Source organism: Diplotaxodon limnothrissa, linkage group LG6 (genome assembly GCF_057381915.1).
Source record: "Diplotaxodon limnothrissa isolate DT_005_m linkage group LG6, D_limnothrissa_male_GT1.1, whole genome shotgun sequence".
Lineage (NCBI taxonomy): Eukaryota > Metazoa > Chordata > Actinopteri > Cichliformes > Cichlidae > Diplotaxodon > Diplotaxodon limnothrissa.
This window is the reverse complement of record NC_140601.1, coordinates 9,672,935-9,685,071: the sequence shown is the minus strand read 5'-3', so window position 1 is coordinate 9,685,071 and position 12,137 is coordinate 9,672,935. Positions and strand designations below refer to the sequence as shown.

At 36.7% G+C, this 12,137-nt stretch overlaps 1 protein-coding gene across 1 annotated transcript; it reads left to right on the top strand.

Moving 5' to 3' along the window:
* Nucleotides 1–5,543: 5,543 nt before the first annotated feature.
* On the top strand, nucleotides 5,544–11,619 carry LOC146630094 (anionic trypsin-2-like). Its single transcript, XM_085355415.1, has 7 exons — nucleotides 5,544–5,580; nucleotides 5,889–6,090; nucleotides 6,386–6,427; nucleotides 10,501–10,562; nucleotides 10,854–10,993; nucleotides 11,087–11,185; nucleotides 11,446–11,619. The coding sequence occupies exons 1-7, from the start codon at nucleotides 5,544–5,546 to the stop codon at nucleotides 11,617–11,619; spliced, it is 756 nt and encodes a 251-aa protein (XP_085211541.1).
* The last annotated feature ends 518 nt before the right edge of the window (nucleotides 11,620–12,137 follow it).

Sequence of the window (12,137 nt, the reverse complement as noted above, 5' to 3'; positions counted from 1 at the left end):
GGGGCCTTTGTCAGTTGAAAGTGGAAAGACAGCCAGGACAGAGAGCAGGAAGAAGAAACACAGCAAAGGGCCCAGGGCAGATTCAGTACCAAGCTTCTGCAATAGCAATAGCTTTACAGCATATGTATCACATACTGAACCTGGTGATCTATACTAGTGTCCACTCTGGCTTAGTTATAACATGGCAGCGGAAGTTATCAAAACAATTTGTGAACTTATTTACAGCCTTTATTGCATTTCTCATTATTTGTTGGCATGTGTAAATATTTTTGTACATTTGGGTGATGACTAAGCAAAACTTATGATGTGGACAAACATTTGCTCAATGCCAACTTCTTCTGTGAGAGTGACTCCTTGTTCTTTGTTCTTCTTTTTCTTCATCTGAAATCTGTTTGTTCAATCTGCAAGTCAGGATGAAAAGTCAAAACAGCACATTCTCTGTAAGTCATCTTCACTAAAGTGCTAGCTAACTAGCTATCCAGCTTAATTATCCTGATCAGTGTGTGTAAAATTTGATCTGCTTGGGATCAAGAACTGGATCAGCACATTTCTCCAACCCCCCCCCCCAAAAAAAATAAAACAATAAAAAAACATATATATATATATATATAAAATATCACTTCCTCAACAGTCTCTACTGTGTGTGGGATTTGTTCACAATTTCTTTTCTTGACTTTACTCACTGAAAACACTTTTATGGAGGCACACGTGTGTGAGGTCAAGGCAACACAACACGACAGAACACTGCTTTCAATAGTGTCTACAACAGTGTACAACAACAGCTAAAATTTAATATGTAGATCTATCTATCTAGCTGTCCCTGTATGTTAAGCTAAATGATTTTACTCCCTTTGCCTTTCCCTGTCTGATGCTTGGGGATAAATAAAGTTTCTGTCACCTCCAGGTGTGGGTCCTTTGGGACGTCTTAGTCAAACTGCAACTTTAAAGTTTTAAAACTGGCAAAAAGAAAGAGAACTGGCTTTTCAAATTTGGTCTGTGTCACAGCCACACTGCAGACTTTTATTACAAAACTTCTCTCACAATCAAAACTCAGTGAGAAAATTTCCAAGTCTGTAGAATAAGACATGCAAAATAATAAGCTCACAGAACAGTTTGGAATGTAATCTGCTTTCCCCAAATCACAGATCACAGATATGTGATTGCACATATGCGATCGCACAATGGGGTGCTTATGTGTACATGTTGAATGAATGATGAATGACACCATATATGGTGTATTATTTATAGGGTATTTATTATTATTATTATTATTATTATTATTATTATTATTATTATTATTATTATTATTATTATAGTGTCGTTATCAGGATAATTTAACAAACTTTTGCAGTTATTGAACTTATGATGTTTCTTTAACAAATATAGATAGATAAATAGAATAGATCTCGCAAGTCAACATCCACAGCATGCATTTTTACAAAGACATTATAACATTAATGCCGACAGCGAGAGGTCACAACCTTGCAGGAGGACAAAGTATTCATTTTGTGTATCAACTTTTTATCAAGCTGATAAATACCTGACGGTTACAAATGGACCAAAAATTAGTTAACGTTCCAGGGAATCTGCTTCCTATAATTCAAGGATTTGGATCCAGCTAGCATCCAGGCCACATCGCTGTCTTCACCCACATTTCCTATTATAAAACTGACAGGAGGTAAATGTGGTCATAGAATGTCTTTTCCAAGCCACACATATGCATAGATTCAGATAAACATGCAGTACAATGGGGTGCTCGTGTGCATGACTCATGTAGCACCAAGAAACCGATTAGATGTAACAACAGGAGAATGTGCAGCACCCACTGTACAAAAGTGCACATATAGAGTGTCCTTTTAGAAAAGTACACATGACTTTTGAATGAATTTATGCTGACATACATGCCACAGTCTGACACAAAGAATATTAGCAACAATTTCCTTCTCTTCCTACAAAGTGTGCAGCATTAAAGTTCAAAATGAATAAATAAGTAAATTAATGAATAAAATATCCCAAAATAGTCCCGCAAACAGAAGTGAATAAAAATCTTTAAAAGCTAACAAACAACTCTAATAATTTTTGTTTTCACAGGCAGTGAAAGAATAAGAGAGAGAGAAGTGTCATGAGAAATAAACGGTTTGTTACCAGGTGTTCAACCTGTTCACTCCCTGTTCACTCCCTCATCACCTCGTTTTTGTCTCTCTGTCGTCGACTACTGTTTATGAACGTTATTACAATGAGGTAAATTTAATCAACTTTAGCGAGGAAGGTGACAAACTGTCTCTGCTTGCCTCTGTTTGATAAGCCAACAGCAGTAGAGGCTATTTTACTAATGAAATGCAGAAAGTTTTACAGTAAAGTAGCTCCTGCAAGTAAAACACAGCAGAGCCAACAAGCACAATTTTCATCATAAAAATACACTTAACACCATCTTTCTGTTTATTGAAGGGGCACAGTATCCTTACATATTATTTAGTGGTTCTAGTTACACTTGTAAAGAAACATTGTGCACAGACATACTTGCCTTTCTATCCTCAACATAACACACATCCTGTCCTGTAACCCTAACCCAAGGAACCCAAGTGGAAAGACAATATGTTAGTCTGATATGTTTATACTATAGGTAAAACTGCACTGATCTTAGGAACCTGTACTAGTTTCTAAGAGCATGTTAGCAATATAACACCATGTTAAAAAAATGATGAACAGTTGCATCATCCTTTGGCCTTTCAGCAGCCCTTATGGAGTCCTAAAAGTGGTAGAGCAAGACAGAGAGCAATTAACAAGCTACGCAAGCTTTTTATGTGTTTTGCTCTTGACCAAACCAGATGGAGCGTGTGTTTATTTCTTGGAAACTATGGTGAGTTACTAAAATTGATAAGCTAGCAGGAAAACCTATGCTAACTTTACACGTGGTAACTACTGCAACAGTGTGAACCCTGTAATGTCTAAAAAAAAAAAAGCGAAAACCAGTTGGAGTACTTGACCTGTGTGTGAAATGGAGTGTTATGTTTTATTTTATTGTCTATTTGATTAAGCACCTTCACAAATGCACCAAAATAATGCAAGATGCACTTTTCTTTTAGTTGTTATTCAGTGCCTTTTCGGGACATTGTCATTTCAGTTATAAGTTATTTCATATGAATAAGTTGTTTAAAACTAATTAAGTTACAAAAATTTCATGATTTGATTACACATGCCCTAAAAAGGGATCTATAAATATATTTGATTGTAATGCTGCAAAGCAATACGAATTCATAGAAACTGAAAAGATGTTAAAACAACAGTGTACTTGATTTTGAAAACTTTATGAGATTTCATTTTATTTAGAAACAACTGTAAGAACTATTTTGTTCATTGCTCTGTACTGTATGGGTAGACTGGATTTTTGTGATCCTGGATCTGATCTTATTTACATTGGTTTATCACACCATTGTAAAGTTGTAATAAACCTGTTCAGTTCTCTCAAATTTATTTTACTCCTATTGAATCTAGTCTCTCTATATATAGACTATAATAATATAATATCATATCATATCATATCATATAATATAATATAAATCTGACTGATGTCTGCACTCATGTCCATTTGAAATCTAGCTTGTAGAGCACGATTCATGGTTTAATGTTTGTAACATGTAAAAAAAATTCACAATTAAAATCTGAACATTTCTAATGTTTATAATATTTATGGGGAACAAATTTCACATGACATAACAAAACTCCAGTAAATTTTCAATGGATCTCTTCACTTTCTGTGGAGCCCAAACCGGTCATGCTGAACGATGTTAGAGGCAGCATATTCTCCAGACTCTTTCATGTCTGTCACATGTGCTCAGGATGAACCTGCTCTATCTGTGAAAAAGCAGAGGATGCCAGTACTGGACCTGTCAACTCTCCTATTCTATGACAAATGCTAATCAGGCTCCACGGTGGCAGACAGTGAGCACAGGGCACATCAGAAGACTGGGCCCTCAGGCCACCCTCATGAAGTCTGTTTCTGATTGTTTGGTCAGAGAACTTCACACCAGTGACCTGCTGGAGTTCATTTTGTAAGATTCTGTTGGGACTCCTGTTCTTCCTTGCACAAAGGAGGAGACTGTACTGGTCCTGATGGGTTAAGGACCTTTTATGACCCTGTCCATAGAAGGCATCAACACGTGTCTTCTGGCAGTGGCACGTGTTGATATTCCATCCTGGAGTAGTCCTACATGCTGTATATTTACATTACACAGTGTTCTTCAGGATCTGCAGCCCGGGAAAATACACTGAACTGTAACAGTGAAACTCTGCTGCTAGCATGACATGGGGCAGGATAGGCAATCAGATGTAAGTCTAGACACAGCAATGCTCAGTAGCTAGTGGATCTGAGAGCAGACCACAGCAACCTCCTTAAGCACGGTCCAATAACCATTACAGTGGCAAGAAAGGGTCTCCAGTATGAAGAGTTGGATAGCACCAGGCCCCGATATAGTTCATGCCTACTGGCTGAAGAAGCTGACTGCACTCCATGAGTGTCTGGCAGCACAAATGAACCAGCTGCTAGTCAATGAGAGACACCTGGAATGGCTAACTGAAGGCCGGACAGTCCTGATCCTCAAGGAACCCCAGAAGGGACCGGCCCCATTCAACTACCGACCAATAACCTGCCTCAGCACCACATTGAAGCTCCTGTTAGGAATCATAGCAGCTAAGATGAACAGGCACATGGGTCAATGCCTGAGTGGGGCACAGAAAGCGATTACTTTACTCCTAAATTTCCTAACAGTGATTCCACTGGTGCATCCAAGTTTAATGAGAATGTTTGTTTGGCAGCATGGTGGCACAGTGGTCAGCACCGTTGCCAGCAAGAAAGCCCTGAGTTTGAATCTGTGTGTGCATGTTCTCCCCGTGTTTGCGTGGGTTCTCTTCATGTACTCAGCATCTAAAGAATGCAGGCAGTGGGGTTAGCTTAATTGATGATTCTCACTTGCCCATACGTGTGAATGGTTGTTTCTTTGTGTTAGGCCTTTGATAGACTATCCATGGTCTAACCCGCCTCTCGCCCTATGATAGCTGGGATAGGCTCCAGACCCGCCCCCCTCAACTCTGATAAAGTGGAAGAGAATGGAAGCAATGCTCATTTATCTTTTGCTTTTTAAAAACTTTACCAGACATTTTGGCGTTCAACATTCATCATATTTATTTTAACAAAACAAAATTTTAATAATTCTTTTAGCGAAACTAACAAGTTGCACATTAAAGATGTATTCACATATTTGGATACATATGTTGAAAAAATATATATTAATATATATATATATTAAAAAAGAAACTTATCTTATTTATGTCTGGAGTGTTTGAGAGAAAAATACTAATTAATGACATGCAACACATAAAAAAAAGATAAAGTCATATTTAAAATTTGCATGAAGAATGTCCCAACCAATGGGGTTTTGTGATAAAATTATGCTCTGTGATTGGTGGCTCTATGGCCACCAGCACAGTGAAAACAGGCTTAAAAAGGTCCCAGCACAGCATTCACTGCAAGCTGAACAACAGCAATGGCTCATCTGAAGCTTCTTCTTCTTCTGTGTGTTGGTGAGTGAAATATTGCACTTATTTCTCAGGTTGTGACAAATTCTGTGTTACTAAAGGATTATTTAGGTTTTCACTAAACCACCAGATACTGTTTTTGTTCTTCTTTGTCTCTGCTTTGATATCAGTTATTATACATTTGTCAGAATGTTACAGTATCAGGAACACTGTCTCTACAGTATGATTGTACTTTTTCTTCTTTTCATCAACTCTTTGCAGACACATTTCTGCAACTATATTAACTAGAAAGAATATGTTGTTCTTCAGATGGAAGAAACAACCAGTTGTGAGTAAATTATTTTCTTTTTCAGGCATCACAGTCAGCACAGGAGTAGATTTGCACAAAAGGATCTATGGAGGCCACAAGTGTCCAGACACTGAGCGTCGGTATCACGTGACACTCATGGCAAAACATGGAACAAGTGGAAAAACAGAATATCTCTGTGGTGGCTCACTGATCCATGAACGGTGGATTCTGACTGCAGCCCACTGCTGGATAGATGAACCTGGATGGTGAGAAAACAACAGTTTACTTATAAATGTTTTTAATAGAATTTAAAAGTTAGGACAGTATTTCAAATGCTCATGTTCTGTAATTAGCGTCGCTTACACCCATTTCCCCTTGTGTAGGGATATGTATGCAACTTTAGGAGTTCATCCATCATGGATAAAGTTATTATTTCAACGATCTTCAGATAAAAAAAAAAAAAAAAAAAAAAGAGGTTAAAATCACACGTGGATGGTTTTTTGTGGACATAAATACAATTGATGACATCATGCTACTGGAAATTCCTTCACAACCAGGCAGGAAAACCGTTGCCTTACCGGACTGTGCAAATCCTCCCAAAATGTAAGTTGTGCGCTTACCTAATAAGTCTGAATCCTTTCTGACTTTTCCACTTTTTTATTTTTATTTATTTGTATTGACATTTTACATTTATTTACATTATGATATTTATTTATTTACAATGTTGAATATTAGTTACCTGCTTACTGAACCCTGACCATATATTTGGATGTTTGTATGTCATGATGTTAATTTATAAAATATATTTAATTATTTAATTAACATTATTAACATTTTCCTTAAGTTTTTGTCAGAAAACCATATTATACTCACAGTGTTTCCATTCATAAAAACAATGAAGGGAAAAACAGGGGCGCACACTTTTTATAGAGCTGTATGGTACAGAATATAAGACAAACATAAAGAAAAAAATCAAAGTAGAAAGAACCATAAAATAATAATGTGCTCTGTCTATAGTACGCCTCTCAAAGCACAAGTGTAGTATCATATAATAAATCCCCATAGTACCTCACCACTTGCAATATCTGCAGCATATAAAGAGTTATCTAATACTTTATGATAAAATTATGACTTTATCATCAAAACGAAACTTTGATGGTAAATAAAATAGATAAAAAATAAAATAGATAAGTAAGTAATTTCCAAAATAATGCTTTATTTTGGAAATTACTGCAACCAAGAACACACAAATAAACAAACCACCCCATATGGAAAAGATATATATAAATCTTATAAAGTTTGTGTCTGTCTTGTGTGAAACTTGTATGAAAAGCATACAAGAGTGAAAACAAGAGATACAAGATCCCTTGAAAATCATATAAATGAAACTTGTATGTTTTGGATACTTACTAAAACAATATATGAAAGTGGCCACTTTCATGAGTAAACCATATCAGCCTTATATGATTCACTATATGAAGTAGGCCAAATCTGCCAGTCTTTTATAAGTTTTCTCTATTGCTTTTCCATATGGGACAGCTCAATCAACACAATATCACAGTAAAAACTTACATTACACTAAAGAAGGAGTTTAAACATAAACAACAGCAATGACAAACTCCCTCAGCAAGCATAATGTTTTTGTGGGATTGCACCACTATTCAATAACAAGTACAATCCTTCCAACTTTTCTTTATGTCAGGGCTCTGTGGCAGGCCTGAGGTGCCTCAGGCAGGGATGAGGACCCAAAATACAGGACTCATAGAGAATGAACGGCAAACTCAAAGAACCTCAGCTTTATTGCTGGCATGAAACAAAACATAAACCAAACTGAGAATGGTATGACAAGAACACATAGGCAATTCTGAGGATACAACACAACAGCGAGCAAAGGAAAACACAGGGCTTATATACACAGAGGCGTAATCAGGGAATGGGAAACAGGAGGGAGACGCAGCTGGGAGAAATTAGGGGTAACGAGTAGGGATGGGTATTGATAAGATTTTCACGATTCCGATTCCATTTTCGATTCTGTTTAACGATTCGATTCTTTATCGATTCTCTTATCAATTCTTTTTAAAAAAGGAGAACACTAAAGTCGAATAGCTTAGAACTTTGTTTTATATCTTCTCTTTGAACAAGATAGAAATTTAGGAGTAACATGGCCTTACAAACCTAACAGTGAGATCTTAAGAGATCCACAGCCTACGGCTCTTCAATGGGGTGTCACAGGGTCCCCAGGAAAAAACATTGTAAATGTAAAATAATAAAATAAATATTCTTCTGTAGGAATAACAAAGTATAACATAAATTATTCAGTAGCAATTACACAAGAATATCCAGTAATGTCCCTGCCTACAATTAAACACATTCACTTACCAAAAATCGGGGCATCTGCTGTGGCAAATGGGTGCAAGCCTTTTACCACAAACTTAGTCACTGCTCGGTGACATTCGTCTATCCTGGCCTGAAAGGAGACGCTACCAGTAGACTGCAGCGAGAACTGCCAGCATCTGAGCCAGACTCTGTCTGTCTCTCTCATCATGGTCACCTAAATGCACAGTAATGGCAGGTTTTGTAATAAGGCAGATCGCGCTAACATAATATGCACTGTTAGCTGATTATTTACCTGCCGTATTAACGGGAGAGGACGTGCAAATGTTACCGCTGCTGCTGGGCTGAGATTCACGAGTCTGGAGCGGAATTAAAGAAGCGACATTCATTTAAGGTTATCGTGTGTCTTGTGAGCAAATGCTTTTGCATATTCGTAGTGTTTCCTCCCTTAAATGAAATATCTACTTTGCAAGTTGCCCCGTTGTCATCCGTTCTCGTAAAGTATAACCAAACTTTTGAGCGTTTGAGCCGCCATGTTTCCTGCCAGGTAAATGATGCTCCGCAACGTGGTGATGTCATTCGGGGCGACTGGAATCGATAAGGGAATCGTTTGCAAAAATGGCAAACAAGTCCAAGGAATTGAAACAGTGGGAACCGGTTCTCAACAAGAACCAGTTTTCGATACCCATCCCTAGTAACGAGACAGGGGGAAGCAAAACTGAATACACTGACATGAGACATGGACCTCCAAAGTAAAACAGGAAACAATCCACAAAGGCGCAGATTTGACACTGAACTAAACCTACACAAAGTACGAGGGCACAAGACATAAAACCTAAGAACAAAACCCTAAACCAGAATAAACTGAAACATGGAATTAAAACAAGACAATCAGAAGACATAAAAACCATAATACATAAAAATATAACAAACTGCAAATGCTGGGTCAAAATGACCCAGAACCGTGACACGTTATACTGTACACATTAACATCATTAACAACATTAAAAATAGTATTTCTGTGTCTTTTAGACAGTGAATTTCATTCAGCAAGTGGAATATGAAACATGAATGAATATAAAAGAGGACCATTTAAGAAAAATAATATAATATAGTAATAATAAACATACTAATACCAGTTTAAAATAAATGATTATCATTTTCATTCATTCCCTCTAAAGAATAACTTTGTACTCTGTAGTCTGTTTGTAACAGGCAGCAGGTTTTTGTCCTTCCCAGGTTTGTATGTCTGGAGTTTAACCTCTGGCTCTGTTTCCCTTCTTATTTTGGTAGTCTCAGTGTGTGTTGTGTTCAGTTTTGCTCCCCCTGTTGTTTGCCTGATTGAGTTCACCTGTGTTACCTCATGTGTCCCATCTGCCTGATTACTTTGTGTGCATTTAAGTTTGTTTTGTACTTTTGTTTGTCTGGATCTCTTTCTGGCTGTGTCCTGTTTATCTGTTGCAATAGCCGAGCTAGTATCGCCGAGTACTCTATATTTAAAGCTGCTTTTGAGTTTAGTCCTGGATATTGGATCTGCCTGTCACACAGTGTATTATGAGAGTAACGGGTAAATAAGTCATTACTGAAAGAAATGTGATTCCTGTTAAGGCTGCTTGACTAAAGTGAAAATCATACAACATATTGAACTTCTAATCTGTCTTCATAGAGGTGTCCTTTAACAAATGTGAATTTAAAAAACAGTGAATAAGCTTTGAGATTGTATATAAGATCATCTTGTAGGGAAGTCATGGAATCCATTACCCACAACTAATAAGCAGGGTAATAAGAAAATATAATTTGATATAATATTATAAATGAAACCATGAAAGCCACTTACAGTGTTTGTTGCTCTAACTGATAACACGAGGCTCAGTGAAACAAAAAATGTATCCAACCATGGAACGGTTTTCAGAACGGGACTTAGAAAGGTTCAAACAAGTTAATGCAGCAGGAGAAGATGGTTATCACGCAGGTCAGGGCAGTAGTCCATCAACAGGATGACATCATACTTGTGAAGTTTCAAACCCATGACTGACATTATACCTGCATCTCCACCTGACTGACATCAACGATAATATCACTGAGCCTGGATCAAGAGTTAAGATTCCTTGTTTTGATTTTAGGAGTTACATCCATGACACGCAGTGAATGACAATGAAACACGTGTGGCAAACAGTGATGTGTGATATCTGAACCCTCACAGTTACTCAGAGTTAGTAGCTGTAGCTGGACTGGAAATCCCCAGCATGCAGTGTACATCATTATGATTTATTATTTTATTCTGTGTTTACAAGACACGTGTGGATGTGGAATTAATTTGTGACAATTTTTTCTGTTTCTAGAAATGACGTCGTTCAGGTGGCAGGCTTTGGGAATTACCAGGTAGATAAGAACAAGAATGAAAGTAAGAATAATTTTTCTTGATTAGCTCAGTTTATTTTAAAATCTCATTTTGGTTTCTGTGTTATTATAGTTATATTTAATTTGTATGAAAAAAAGTTGTTGTTTTTTTTGTTTTTTTTTTACAGTGTATATGTTTAAATGCCAGGTTCCCACCTTTTTAGATGCAGTTTTTTTTAAGAAAACATTTTGCTTGAAAAATATTTGAATTGTTTGTAGAAATAAAGGAAAAGATCATTTTCCTTAAGATTTTAGTTTTTGAAAGGTTATGAATGACTTTTGTTCTTTTCTCTAGTCGATGGCCAACCACCTCATCTAAAGTGTGCAAACATGCATGTTGTTGACTGTGAGCCTACCAGAAACTCTCCATGTTATTCAGATGTGCCGTATGACAACAGGCTGTGTCTGGAAGAACCTAATGTAGATACACGTGGGGTAAGTTGACTGCTAACATTACTGTATATCATCTCTGTATGTTTTAAATCTTTTGGAAGAAACTTAAACACAAACTATATTTTTCTCTCTCAGGGTGATTCTGGTGGTGGAGTGATTTACAACAACATGATTTATGGTGTAATCAGTTCTGGTTATGAACGTGCCTGTACTGGACCAGCTGTTACTGTGAATGTCTGTTCTTACATGAAATGGATAAACCAGACAATTTATCCAAAAAGTAATGGAAAATAACTGAATGAAAATAACATTCAGAATAAACAATCATCTCTACATGAAACTTGTGTGCTGTGTGTTGTTTCTACTCTAGAATATCTTCATGTTAACTGCAAATTGTGAACCTTTTTCTTTGGTCTAAAATATTGTGTCAGATTTGCAGCTTGTGTGTGTTTGAATGTGGTGTCAGGTGTGTAGCAGCTCATCCTGTTGTTCAGAAACTCTCAGACTCACACTGTGAAGATGCAGAAAGGCTTTCTGATCAGACATGCCACCAATCAGCTGCAGGGCCTGAACATGATAAACTTCATGAATCAGAGCTGATTGTTGAGGCTGAAAATGTTTACGTGGAGGCTGTTGGCTCATTGGTGGCAGATAAACTTTTCTTTTAATCACTGAGCTATAGAGAGCATTAAAATAAACACAGTAACTATCAAAATAAGTTTTGTTGATAAAATACATTTCTTGAAATTGTCCATTGTTTTGTCCCAAATCTAAACAATGAATCCAGTTTTCAAACTAAAAACCGTGTTTAAAAAATACCCCAAAACAAAAAAACTAAAATAATTTAAATTAAATTGTAGTTCATGGAGACATATGTATTTCATATCTCATAAAACGTCTAAATTCATTTCCATCTTATCTTCATTTTATACTTCTAAGAAAAAAGTGAATAATAGACGTTTCATACTCACAAAGCTCATAAACACTATTGCTCCACCAGATGTCGCTGCTACACAAAACAATTTCACTCTACTGCTTCTCTTTTGTAAATGCTGTTCTAACTACTCTCATGAACAATAAACTGAGAATGTGTTCCACCTCATCAAAGCTCTGAAACATTTAGTTTTTTTAATATATTGATTGTTATCAAATTAATATGAAGAAGAGCCGACTTTCATCATTTGAA

Coding starts and splice junctions, on each gene's coding strand:
- LOC146630094 (XM_085355415.1), top strand. CDS start 5,544: ATGGCTCATCTGAAGCTTCTTCTTCTTCTGTGTGTTG. Junction 6,091..6,385: donor TGGATAGATGAACCTGGATG/GTGAGAAAACAA, acceptor ACAACCAGGCAG/GAAAACCGTTGCCTTACCGG. Junction 11,186..11,445: donor GACCAGCTGTTACTGTGAAT/GTCTGTTCTTAC, acceptor CCTGTTGTTCAG/AAACTCTCAGACTCACACTG.